At 61.6% G+C, this 12,386-nt stretch overlaps 3 protein-coding genes across 6 annotated transcripts; 1 reads left to right on the top strand and 2 right to left on the bottom strand.

Moving 5' to 3' along the window:
• Nucleotides 1-7: 7 nt before the first annotated feature.
• Nucleotides 8-3,155, bottom strand: MAF1 (MAF1 homolog, negative regulator of RNA polymerase III). 3 transcript variants are annotated; one of them, XM_012473325.2, is made up of 8 exons: nt 2,738-3,155; nt 1,859-1,985; nt 1,627-1,755; nt 1,383-1,548; nt 1,159-1,280; nt 956-1,075; nt 660-794; nt 8-535 (listed from the first exon to the last, which is right to left on the bottom strand). In XM_012473325.2, the coding sequence occupies exons 2-8, from the start codon at nt 1,939-1,941 to the stop codon at nt 514-516; spliced, it is 777 nt and encodes a 258-aa protein (XP_012328748.1). In that variant the 5' UTR covers nt 1,942-1,985; nt 2,738-3,155; the 3' UTR covers nt 8-513. The 3 variants fall into 3 exon arrangements, with proteins under 3 accessions (XP_012328748.1, XP_064240785.1, XP_064240786.1); XM_064384715.1 differs by lacking the exon at nt 2,738-3,155 and adding an exon at nt 2,461-2,610; XM_064384716.1 differs by lacking the exon at nt 2,738-3,155 and adding an exon at nt 2,159-2,364.
• A 686-nt stretch (nt 3,156-3,841) lies between these two features.
• Nucleotides 3,842-8,378, top strand: SHARPIN (SHANK associated RH domain interactor). Of its 2 annotated transcripts, none has more exons than XM_012473318.3 (9): nt 3,842-4,066; nt 4,382-4,556; nt 6,943-7,083; nt 7,161-7,302; nt 7,386-7,494; nt 7,574-7,727; nt 7,799-7,923; nt 8,010-8,138; nt 8,224-8,378. In XM_012473318.3, exons 1-8 carry the CDS (start codon nt 3,860-3,862, stop codon nt 8,124-8,126), a joined length of 1,170 nt encoding a protein of 389 aa, XP_012328741.2. In that variant the 5' UTR covers nt 3,842-3,859; the 3' UTR covers nt 8,127-8,138; nt 8,224-8,378. The 2 variants fall into 2 exon arrangements, with proteins under 2 accessions (XP_012328741.2, XP_012328743.2); XM_012473320.2 differs by having other exon boundaries at nt 3,860-4,066; nt 7,805-7,923.
• Nucleotides 8,379-9,716: 1,338 nt separating this feature from the next.
• On the bottom strand, nt 9,717-12,175 carry LOC105731524 (cytochrome c1, heme protein, mitochondrial). The gene is made up of 7 exons (XM_012473326.2): nt 12,023-12,175; nt 11,212-11,408; nt 10,996-11,122; nt 10,750-10,907; nt 10,500-10,660; nt 10,109-10,209; nt 9,717-10,021 (listed from the first exon to the last, which is right to left on the bottom strand). The coding sequence occupies exons 1-7, from the start codon at nt 12,149-12,151 to the stop codon at nt 9,917-9,919; spliced, it is 978 nt and encodes a 325-aa protein (XP_012328749.2). The 5' UTR covers nt 12,152-12,175; the 3' UTR covers nt 9,717-9,916.
• Between the last annotated feature and the right edge of the window lie 211 nt (nt 12,176-12,386).

Genomic DNA, 12,386 nt, shown 5'->3' with positions numbered 1-12,386 from the left:
GCCCACACTAAGTCACAGAAACTTTTATTGTAAAGGAATGAGCTGCAGCAAAGTGACACTCAGTGCACGCGGCCAAATGGGCAAGGTGGGGGGTACAGGTGGGCACCAGGGGCCGGCCCAAGACCAGAGCCGGTGACCGCTGGGGCCTGCTTGCGGGGCCTCTGGCCACAGGCCCTTTGGGCTGGAGTGTGTAGACCCAAAAGAAATACAAAAATAAACTCTGTGGTCCAGCTGTCCCTGCTTGTGGCAGTTCATTTGGGCAGGGCAGTTGCTCTTCCCACCAGGTCCCCTGCTGCAGAGTCTGGCCACAGCATGGGCAGCAGGAGCCTGGGGGGTGAGTGGGCATCCACAGGCTGGAGCCAAAGGGCTAGGCAGGTGTGGCCTTGGGCAGTGCCAGGACTGTGGCAGTGCCAGGGTCTGGCCAGCAGCTGGGGAGGCCCCAGGGGCCTCTCAGGCAGACAGGTCCAGGCATTGGTTGAAGCTGGAAGAAGCTGGGGCCTCTGCTCCTCCTCATCACATACAGATCACTGGGACCCTGGGTGGAGGTTGGCACACAGTGGGCCTTCAGGTGCCACCACTCAGACCAAGCAGAGAAGGCCCCCACCCTGTTGTACCCACTGGAGGCTCCAGGGACCCGTGTCACAGCCCCCATCACACACCTGTCCTCCTCCATGGTGCTGGTCTCCTCGGCCCCACCCCCACTGCCTCCACGTCTGCTTTCTTCCTCCACCTCCTCCTCCCCCAGCTCCATGTCCAGCTCATTGCCTGCCTCTGAGGACGTGTAGGTGGAGCCGCTGAGGGGAGACAGGGAAACCAGTTTTAGGACCCCCTACCCAGGCCTGCTGCTGGCCCCAGGGAGGATGTTCAGGGAGGACAAAGCCGAGTGGAGATGGCACAGCTGGGGAAGTCGTACGGGCCCAGCGGGGAGCTGGGGGAGGACGTGGATGCTGCCCACCTGATGGAGCGGCAGCTAAAGAAGACAATTCGCTTGAGCCGCTTGTTGTAGAAGAAGTAGTTGAAGGACCAGAGGCTCCCATCCTCCCCGAAGGGGTCTGAGTCCAAGTCTGGGTTATAGCTGGGGAGTACAGGATGACAGGTGGTGTGAGGCCCCAAGTGCCACACATACCTGGGGGCCCACCTGCAGGGATGCCGGCCCACCTGTAGATGTCACATTCGGCCAGGCAGATCTCCTCGTCCACCGCGTTCCACAGCTGTGGTTTCAGGGCCTTGAAGTCCTCCCGCACAGCTGAGAACAGACTGCAGTTGACTGCATTCACCACCTAGGGCAGGCCACAGTCAGGCTGACAGGAGCCCAGGGACTACCGAAAGTGGGGAAGGGCAGTGGGCTGGCGGTGGGTCCCTTCCCTCCACCTGAGCCTCACCCAGCTAAGGCTGGGCTCGCGGCTGAATTCGTGGCTGCGGGCTGTGCTGAAGTCGTAGTCGGGCCTGAAGGACTCGTTGAGCGTGGCAATCAGGTAGAACAGGGTCTTGCGGCTGCACGTGTCGCTGAGGGGGCCCTCGTCTTCTCCGCCTTGGCTTTTGCTGAGTCTGAAGAGAAAAGAGCATCAACTGGGCCCATCACCTTCCCCCGACCCCCAGCGCCAAAGGGGCCCCACCGTGGCTCACCTGCTGGGGCTGAGGCCTGAGGTCTGGGGTGGAGAGAGTGCCTCCAGCACGTGGGGCTGGCCCTCCTGGCAGAACTGCTTGAACATGTGTTTGTCATCTCCTGCCATCTTACACGAGTAGCTCTCAATCCTATGGGATGCAGGGGGCACCATGAAGCACTCTTCCCCCAAGTTCCATTCAAGGGCAGGGCAGTGGGACCCACCGAGATGCCGGCCCCCCCAGCCTGCTTCACCTGCCGATGATGTGGGCATCTCCGGTCTCCACAGTCAGCTGTGAGTTGATGGCTTCAAAGCTCGAGTTCTCCAACAGCTTCATGTCCTTGGGGAGGGAGCTCCGTGCTCCAGGGGGGCTAGTGCTGCCTGGGGAGTGAGACGCCAGACCATGGGTATTTGGCCCCTTGGGGCCCTGCCTTCAGCCCTCCTACCCACTAAGTGGAGCCACTGGGAACAAGCTGACTCTGGCCCCTGTTTAGGCAGCACATCAGGAGCTCCCCCACTGCCCGGCCAGGAGAGGTGATGAGATCCCGTTTTACCTGAGGGTGGCAAGTCCAGGCTCCAGGTCAGCCACACCCCCTGCAGGGCACACGAGTTCTGGGACCAGGCTGGGACCACCGGGGACCCTGCTCACCCTAGGGCTGCTAGCTTGGCTTACTGCTCAACATTCCCCATCCCCATCCCGAAAGAAGAGCTCCAGCCACCCTGGGGGTAACTTTTGAGTCCGCAACGGGACACGACCCTGCAGTCTCCCTCAGGCTGGCTGGGCTCCTCAGCCGGGGTAAGAGGCTGCATCCCGATTAGGAACCAGGACACCCGGGACTCCAGGCCCTGCGGTCACCTGGGCAGGCGCTCCTCCGTTGTTCTGGCTGCTTTCTGGTCAGGGGAGAGGAAAGCTACAGGCTCCTCCACTCTACTCTGAAAGAGCGCCTAGTTTCTCCGGGCGCCTAGGAGGGCGGTCCCTAGGCCCCGCTGGGGTGCTGCCCAGTCGGCCAGGCCGGGTACCCGCTGAGCCAGGTGGAACTACAAGTCCCAGGAGGCAGCGCGCCGCGCGAGGCCTGCTGGGGGCTGTGGTTCCGGTGGCCCAAGACAGAGCGGGGACCAGGGCGGACACCCACCTGCCTGGCTGGGTTAGATCGGGCTGCGCCAGGCCGGGCCTGGCTTGGCTAGGTCGCTCGGCGTCGGTGCCTGTACGCAGGCGGGGGCGGGCTCCGCGCAGCGTGGGCTCCTCAGGATCGGAGGGCGGCACTGCGGCCTCCGCTCGGGCCGCACTGTATCCGGGGGAAAAAGCTCCGCGGCGACGTCCCGTTACTCCCGGCCCTGACGGCCCATCCGGGCTGCCACCGCGACATAGCCTCGCCCCCCTGCACAGAGCCCGCTCTCGCGACCGACCTGGCGCCGACCGACACAGAGCGCCCTGGCAAGTCAGCGAGCGAGCGAGCGAGCGAGCGAGCGAGCCAGCGAGCCAGCGACCTCCGCCTCCCCCGGCCGGACAATAACAAGCGTCCGCCAGGCCCGGCCCCGCGCCTCTGAATGGCCCGCTCCCGTCTCCTGGATCAAGAGCTCAAATAGTCATTGGGGGCCTTACCCGCCACTTAGTTCTGCCTTCTATGTCTACTGGTTATTGAGCCTGTCTGTCACTCCTCTCGCCGTACTAACCCGCCTACCCTCGGGGCTCATTGGCCGCGGTCCCTCTCGCTCCGCCCCCGAGGGGGTCGACCCCGTACCGTACCTAGAGAGGTGCGGGCCAACCTAGTGCTACGTGTGGGCGTGGCGGGAGCTGCGGGCTGCTGGTGACGGTGGCCGCCCACTGGGGGTCCCGGGAGCGGCGTCCAGCTGCAGCCAGGTGCTGGGGTAGTCGCTCGCCTGCTGCAGCTCCGCCTGCCGAGCCCCTGGGGCGCAGAGGCCGCGCCCGCCTTCAGTTGGGGCCGGTGCTTCCGCTCCTGACCCTTCGCCCCCAAAGGTTAAATGTGAGCGCCTCCGCCGCCCTGCCCCAGCCTCGTACACACCGCTGGCCTCGCCCAGCTCTTGTCCGGAAACCCTCGGGCCGTGTCCATTTCTGGGCAAAGCCAGCGGGGCCGACTCGGCCAGGGTCCAGTACTCAGCTCCGTCCCGGGCCCGACACTCTGGGCACGCCCGGAACCCCAGGCTCGCGGCCCGCGTTTCCGGCCGGCGGAGGCGCTCAGCGGCCGGATCCCACGGAAGCGCGCTCGGAGGGCCGAGACCCGGCCGGACCGGAGATGGCGCCGCCAGCAGGCGGGGCGGCGGCGGCGGCGGCGGCCTCTGACCCAGGCTCGGCCGCAGTGCTCTTGGCTGTGCACGCCGCGGTGAGGCCACTGGGCGCCGGGCCAGACGCCGAGACACAGCTGCGGAGGCTGCAGCTGAGCGCAGACCCTGAGCGGCCTGGGCGCTTCCGGCTGGAGTTGCTGGGCGCGGGACCCGGGGCGGTGAGTGGGGACAGAAGTTGCACGGTCAAGTCCTCTTGGCTCAGGCGGGGCCCGGAGCCAGGCCCGGCCCGAAGCCAGGCCCCTCCGCTCGCCACTTGGGTGCCCTTAAGCAATTATGTTTCTTTGCTTCTGTTTTCTCGTCCGTGAAATGGGGGTAATGCTGGGACCTACTTTACAGGACTATTCGGATTTGATGATAGGTGAACAGGGCTTACGACCATGTAAACGGCCTGTAAATGTTACCTTGTGTTCCTTCGCTCATCATGCGATATAGGGCCAGGGGAAGTTCTGAGCCTGGACTCTCCCCCTCCTCAGGTCAGTTTGGAGTGGCCTCTGGAGTCAGTTTCCTACACCATTCGAGGCCCCAGCCAGCACGAGCTGCAGCCTCCACCAGGAGGGCCTGGAACCCTCAGCCTGCACTTCCTCAACCCTCAGGAAGCTCAGCGGTGGGCAGTCCTGGTCCGAGGTGCCACCGTGGAAGGACACAATGGTCAGTGCCCTGTAGTGGATACTCATTTGGAGTAGCCTTGGCCCCCAGGTCCTGGTTGGGGAAGTTGGATCCACCTTCTCCACTGCTGGATGCCTGGGAAGGCTCCCAGAGGGAGAAGGTGGAGCCTGGTGTAGCTTGGAGTAGTTCGGAGTGGCTCCTGGAGTCGGTCTCCTACACCATCCGATGCTCCAGCCGGCACAAGTTGCAGCCTCCACCGGGAAGCCCTGGAACCTCAGCCTGCCCTTCCTCAACCCTCAGGAAGCATGAGAGGCAGAGCAGGCAGGGTCAGGACCTGGTGAGAAAACATCATCCCAAGAGCAGCAGGAGGGTGACAGGAGTGGGAGAATGACAGACTCAGATACCTCCTGCTTAAGACTGACAGTTCTACAGTGGCAAGGCTTGGTGCAGATAGGGCTGGGGAGAAGGCTGTTTCCAGAGATGCTCAGAAGATGGAATTAGCTGAGTTTAATGGCTGCTTGGGAGGTTTCTTGCAGACAAGGTGTCCCTCTATCACCCAGGCTGGAGTGCAGCAGTGTGATCCTTACTCACTGCAGCCTTGAACTCATGGGCTCAGGCCATCCTCCTGCTTCAGCCTAAGTAGCTGAGGTCATGAGCGTAAGCCACTGCCCCTGGCTCACATGGCTGCTTAAATGGAAGAGTCAATAGTTGAGACTGAGAAAGACGGAGGACTAGGTAGTTTGGGGCTCCCATATAGCGGGCAGCCCACAGACAAGAGAAGCAGAGCTGCCAGAGGGGTAGGAAGACAGTCAGACAGTGGTGTAAGAGAGGCTCAGGCAACTCAGTGTTTAGAAAAGGAGTTAGGCAGCCAGGCGCGGTGGCTCACGCCTGTAATCCCAGCACTTTGGGAGGCCGAGGCGGGCGGATCACCTGAGGTCAGGAGTTCAAGGACGAGCCTGGCCAACATGGTGAAATCCTGTCTCTACTAAAATACAAAAAATAGCTGGGCATGATGGTGGGTGCCTGTAATCCCAGCTACTGGGTGGCTGAGTAAGACTCCATCTCAAAAAAAAAAAAAAAAAAGGAGTTAGGCTCTCCTCAGTCATTCATTGACTAAGCATATGTATTCAGCAGCTGCTCCTTTGGCATGAACAATGAACATAACCTCCAATCTCCATTCTCTTGGAGCTGGCATTCTTAGAGGAGATGAGACAGACATAAAATAAGGATAGGGCTGGGCAACATACAAAAAAGCTTAAACACTGGCTGATTATAGTGTTGTCTGCCTGTAACCCAGCTATTCAGGAGGCTGAGGTGGGAGGCTTGCTTGAGCCCAGGGATTCAAGGCTGCAGTGAGCTGTGATCACGCCACTGTGCTCCAGCCTGGGTGACAGAATGAGATCCTAGCTCCAATAAATAAATAAATAAATAAATAAATAAGTAGAGTTTTTTTTCTTTTTTTAAGTCTGTTAGATGGTGTGGGAATGGGAATGCTGGAGCTGGGAGGATTGGTGTTTAAAACAGTGGCAGGGGCTGGGTGTGGTGGCGCATGCCTATAATCCCAGCTACTCAAGAGGCTGAGGCAAGAGAATCGCTTGAACCCGGGAGGCAGAGGTGGTGGTGAGCTGAGATTGCACCATTGTACTCCAGCCTGGGCAACAAGAGTGAAACTTCATCTCAAACAAAAAAGCAGTGGCAGGGAAGGCCTCATTGAGGTGACACTGGAGTGAAATTTGAAGGTCATGGCATGAAGCATGTGACCAAGGAAGCAGCAAACACAAAAAGCCTGAGGTGAGCACGTGCAAATGATCCTTGAGGTTCAGTGGGGATCGGGGCCAGGGCCAGGAACAGTGCTGTGTCCCTTGCTTGTCCTAGTGGGGAGACGGTTTGAATACAGTGGGCCTGAGGTCATCACAGGAGCTGTGTTAGCCCATTGCAGTGGGCTGGACCTCACACGGGGGTTAAGGAGAGACAGCAGCATGCCCAGCTCTGAAGATGCCCAGGGCAGTGGCTTGTCTGGAGTGCTGGCAGCCCAAGTGTGGGTCAGGGAGCCAGGAGAGGGGAGGTCCCCAAGGGCAACAAGAGACCACCCTCACTGCAGGGCCACTGAGGCCCTGCTTTGGTTCTGCTGTGAGGCATCCCTAGCTGGCAGAAAGGGCCAAGAGAGGTGGCTGGCCAGGCAGCAAAAGGGTTTGGAAGGACTCTAATTCCTAAAGATAAAGCAAGTGCAGCTCCAGCACAAACAGGAGTCTGGCGGGAACCTCTGAGGGGCTTGCCAGAACCAAGGCTAGGAGAAGGAATGGCTTGAAGTGGCCTGAGGCAGGGCCCTGGCATGGACTGAGGTTGAGGGAAAGGCAAAGGTTCTGAAAACCCAAGGGCTCAGGCCTGCACAGAGGCCACAGCACAGCCCACCACATCTCACCTCTAGGCAGCAGCAGCAGCTCACCACCAACCCTGGGCCCAGAGGCATGCCCTGTCTCCCTGCCCAGTCCCCTGGAAGCCCCCACACTCAAGACCCCTCAACCTGAGGCAGATCTTCCTAGGAGCCCTGGAAACTTGAAGGAGAGAGGTACAGGTGGGTGGGTTGGGGGTTGGGGATAGCAGACAGTGCCCAGTGGTGACAGCTGTCCTTTCCTTGCCCTGCAGAAGAGCTGGCAGGGCGCCTGGCCCGGGCCATTGCAGGTGGGGATGAGAAGGGGGCAGCGCAAGCAGCAGCCGTCCTGGCCCAGCATCGTGAGGCCCTCAGCGTGCAGCTTCAGGAGGCCTGCTTCCCACCTGGCCCCATCAGGTGAGGCCTGGGCTTCTTCCTCACCTTGCCCTCATGACCCTCCCAGATTCTCCATCCATCCCTCCACTCACATTCTGGCCCAGGCTGCAGGTCACACTTGAAGACGCTGCCTCTGCTGCATCCACCGCATCCTCTGCCCACATCACACTGCAGGTCCACCCACACCGCACCATTGCAGCTCTCCAGGAGCAGGTGGGCACAGGGTCTAGGGAGCCCTGCCAGGGGCAGGGGAGCCTAGGTGACACTACCTGCCCTGCTGCTCTGGCTGCAGGTGTTCTCAGAGCTTGGTTTCCCTCCGGCCGTGCAACGCTGGGTCATTGGGCGGTGCCTGTGTGTGCCTGAGCGCAGTCTTGCCTCCTATGGCGTTCGGCAGGATGGGGACCCTGCTTTCCTCTACTTGCTGACAGCTCCTCGAGAAGCCCCAGGTCAGTCCTTGATGTGGGTGGGGTGCGGGAGGTGGGGTGCAGCCCAGCAGTCCTGAGCTCCACCCCCTCAGCCACAGGACCCAGCCGTCGTCGCCCCCAGAAGACGGATGGGGAACTTGGGCGCCTGTTTCCCGCGTCACTGGGCCTGCCCCCGGGCCCCCCGCCAGCCGCTTCCAGCCCGCCCAGTCCTCTCCAGGTGGGCACAGGACTGGGCAGGGAGGGCAAGGACAGCTACGGCCATCGGAACGAGCAGGGAACTAACGGCTGTCTTTCCCCCCCCAGCCCGGCTGGCCCTGTCCTTCCTGCACCTTCATCAATGCCCCAAGCCGCCCCGGCTGTGAGATGTGTAGCACCCAGAGGCCCTGCACGTGGGACCCCCTTGCCGCAGCTTCCACCTAACAGCCCCCAGAGGTACTAGAGGCAGCACAGGCAGGGGAGGTGGGTGGGGGGTGGGTAGAGCAGAATCCACAGGAATGACCCAGCTCCTCCCCAACAGGTTATAACGGAAGAGTGGCCTTCCCTCACAGGTCGACATCTCCTCCAGGCCCCCGCTGAACTCACGGGCCCTCTACTGACTGCTTGCTGGGACAGAGCCACCAGGGTTAGGGGGAAGGACCACGAACTGGAACCATTAAAGACCCTAAAGAGCCAGCAAGTGTCCCCTTCGTTGTATCTCTGCAGACCTCCCCCAGCCTAGCCAGAGCTACAGGGAGATAGGCCCTCATCAGCAAGTGGGGCTCCCCCTGCCAGACCAGGTGGTAATGAAGTGGACCAAGACCCTGAGCTTTAGTGGGCAGGAGGGCATGGCATGGGGATCTCTTCCCAGACCCCGGAGGCCCACAGGGCTCAGGCTGCTGGGGTGTGCCACACACTGAGCTGCAGCCCCCACTGCTGACCTTGCCTCCTACTGTTCCCCCTGGACCCCCAGGCCTGCGCCTCTCCTGCCTGCAGCTCTGTTCCCACCACCTTTCTCCCGTTCAGCTCTTGTCTTCTCTGGACTCTGGCCACCACTCCCTCAGCTCTTGGAGCTTGGACACCAGCAGTAGGTGTTGGCTGGGCGTGGTGGCTCACGCCTGTAATCCCAGCACTTTGAGAGGCCGAGGTGGGCAGATTACGAGGTGGGCAGATTACGAGGTCAGGAGTAGACCAGCCTGACCAACATAGGGAAACCCTATCTCTACTAAAAATACAAAAATGAGCTGGGCATGGTGGCATGTGCCTGTAATCTCAGCTACTCAGAAGGCTGAGGCAGAATGGCTTGAACCTGGGAGGTGGAGGTTGCAGTGAGCTGAGATGGTGCCATTACATGATCTTAAAAAAAAAAAAAGAAAGAAAGAAATGGGTGTTTTCCTTCCCTTTCTAGGGACACGGAAAGCTCAGGAGCTGAGCTCTACACCATACTGCAGCAGGGCACTGCTGGGTCACGTCTCTTGACCCTCCTAGATGGCATCTGCTGCCAACTTCCCTCAGCAGCATGCGCCTGTGGGAACCCAGCCACTGTCAGCCTCTGGCCTGGACCCACCACCCAGCTGCCCTATGGACTGCTAGGAAAGGCCACTCCACGATACATATCCTGCCCGTCTCTACCTGATGCCTTCACCTGGCTGGGAGCCATCCCCTTCCTCTCAGCCCAGCCCAGCAATAGCCCCCGCTCTAGACCAGGCCTTGCTGAAATGCTGCCAAGGTTCCCTGCTGCCATCAGAATGGGGTTTAACACCCTGACACTTGGCTGTTCATTCCAACAGGTCCCTGGGCCATGTCCAGTCTGGCTAGGCCCTTTTCAGCCACCAAATGTTGCCACTTCCTCTAAAATCCAGTTCTCTGCTTTCTGTCCCATACCCAATACTGTCTGGACTCCTAGCTACCAGTTAGTGCAAGGCAGCGCTGGCCACACTGCATGGGACGTCCTGGGAGCCCTGTGAAGGTAAGGGTCTTGGTATTAGAGTCCCTTGCAAACCTGCACTCCTTCCATATAATAACTCAAATATGTACATTGAGAAACTTAATTTATTCCCATGATAGAGACTGAAGGAGGGTCCAGAGCTAGAGCCTGGTCTCCTGTCCCCTTCCCTCTTTCCAGATGAAGAGGGGCTTAGTCAAGTGGGCCAGCTGAGGCCTGAACAGGCCTGGGATGGCTCTTGGGCTTGAGGGCCTGTTCTGGCAGGAAGGCAAGCAGACACTGGACAGGGTCACTTGGGCGGCCGATACGCCAGCTTCCGACTCTTCAGGACTGACCACTTATGCCGCTTCATGGTGTAGATCAGGGGCACCAGCAGACTCATCATCATCAGCATCTGAGGATAAGGAAGACTCAGAGAAGGGAGTGGGAGAGCTCCCGGCCCCTCTGACACCCACCGTGGCCTCCTTCCAGCGCTTTTTACCTTGAGCCCCATGCGTTTTCGTTGGTCGTGCTCTGGCTCAGATGCCCAGCGCAGGAAGGTGCACACGTCCTTGGCTACCTGGGACATGGTAGCTGGGGTGCCTGGGCCAAGGACAGGTAGTGAGGGCTCTTCTCAGTCTCATGCCCAACCTATTATAATTCTCAGTGCACCCTCTCTGTGGAGCAAACAGTGGCCTCTACCCAAGGCATCAAAGGGACAGTACCCCCTGACTGGACATATGCAAAACTGAAGGAGTCCTTCCTGAGACATGCACGGAAGACACCCTACAAGATGGGGGCAGGACCTCAGGGGCCCAGGAACACAGGGAAGCATCCCTGGGGGTAGTGGAGAAGTATTTAACATGCCCACTCCCGGACTGGAGGCCTCTTACCATCGTCAAACTCCAGGACATCCGTGTAGATGGGAGGGGCCATGCCGATGGCCTGGCCGGGAAAGTAGGGGTTGAAGTAGAGACCTTCCCGCAGCGACACCCCAGTGGGTGGCTCACAGTAGCCCGTGAGCAGGGAGAAGATGTAGTCCTCACCACCGTGCCTGGGACCAGATCCGTGGCTCCTTAGCGCCAAGCACACGTCAAGCCTCCCCCCACCTCTCCGGCACTACCCCGTGGGCCACTCGTGTACCTAGCTCGCACTATGTAGCTGAGGTCTGGGGGCAGCGCTCCGTTGTTGGCAGCTCGAGCAGCCTCAGGGTTGGGGTATGGTTTTGGGAAATAGTCGGACAGCTTTCCTGGCCGCATAAACATCTCCCCATTTTCATTGGGGCCATCTTGAACCTCCACCTGCCACCGAGAGCCTCATCACAACCTTGCCATCTCGCCACAGTGGGAGCCCTGAGCCCTGGGTCCCAGGCATCCCCAGACCTCACACCTCCTCAGCCAGGGCCTTAGCTTCAGCCTCCGTGTAGCACACGCCCACCAGGTGGCGGTAAGCCACGTAGTCCATGCTGTGGCAGGAGGAGCACACCTGCTTATACACCTGGAAACCCCTCCGGATGCTGAAGACAGGAAAGGGTTAGGAACGCTTTAGAGTCCACCTCACCAGCTCCACCCAGAACCTCCCCCTGGCAGCCAGCCAGCCGCACACCTGGTGTGGTCCAGGGACGAGAGGAGGCCACGGTGAGACCACGGATAGCTGGGGGCGTGCAGCTCCAGGTCACTGGCACTCACAGCCGAATGCAGAGCCAGGGTCAGCCCCGCGCCCCCTGCCGCCAGCATGCCCAGCGCTGACAGCATCACCTTCCGGCCTCGGGAAAGGCCAGACTTCGACGACAAGGACACTGCCTGCAAGATCTCCGCTTCAGCGCCTGCCAGGACACCACCCACCCTACCTGGGGATCTGACTCTCAGCGCCCACCTCTCCACCCAGCACTGGCCACCTCCTGCAGGGTGCCAGACGCACACCCTGGCCCGCTACCCACCCCATCCCTCTCCGCTGCTGACTCCCAGACCGTGATTCGCTCTCAGGAGGAGGTGTTCCTGGATCCTGAGCCGAGGATCAGACCGAAGTGACCAAGGGTGCCGGGGCATGCCAAGGTCACAAGCAGCTGGCCGAGGTCAGGCTTGGGTCACTTCAGGACGCGGGCCCAGTTTGGACAGGCAGCCGCAAGAGTCGTCCCGGGCGCGCCATCCGGGAAAGCCCCCGCCCCGCCCCGGCGGCGAGCCGGTTCCGCCGACCCCCGCGCTCGGGACCGGGCCCCCTGCCGTTCGGAGAGGTGGGCGCCCGGCCCTGATCCCACACGCTCAAGGTCGGCAGGCAGAGGGGACCCGGCAGGGCCAGAGGCGCCGGGGGACCGGGACCGTTCCGCGCTGCCCCAGCCCGCGCCCGCAGCCTCCCCGCTGTGACCTTCAAGGGGCTGCGGGGCCGCGCGGAGAGCGGGACCCGGCCCAGCGCTCACCTGAGGTGTCCGCAGCGGGAGCTGCCCGGGCCGCGCGCTGCACAGCAGACCCCGGGCACGCGCGCCCGGGAGCCCCGCGCCCCGCGGGCCCAGCACAGCCCCGCGAAGCGAAGCCGCCGCTGCCGCCATCTTGGCCTCCTCAGCGCGGCCGCCGATCCCGTCGGCCCCTGGGGCGCCACGCGAGTCGAAACCTCGCGACAGCCGGGGAGCGCAGGGCGGGGCCGGGCGTGGGGGTGGAGCCTATCGGGTGGGCGGGGCGAAGCGCGCTGGCCCGGGTCGCGTCTGTCAGGGGCCGGGGCACCGCTTGCGTCGCCGCGCTCTTTAAAGTTGTCGCGTCTCTCTGTTGCCGTGACAGCTCCCCGCC

This window comes from Aotus nancymaae, unplaced genomic scaffold (assembly GCF_030222135.1).
Source record: "Aotus nancymaae isolate 86718 unplaced genomic scaffold, 86718_ANA_hifiasm-v0.15.2.pri h1tg000036l, whole genome shotgun sequence".
NCBI classification, from domain to species: Eukaryota; Metazoa; Chordata; class Mammalia; order Primates; family Aotidae; genus Aotus; species Aotus nancymaae.
Note: the sequence above shows the minus strand (reverse complement) of the source record. Positions and strands in the feature narration are given on the sequence as shown.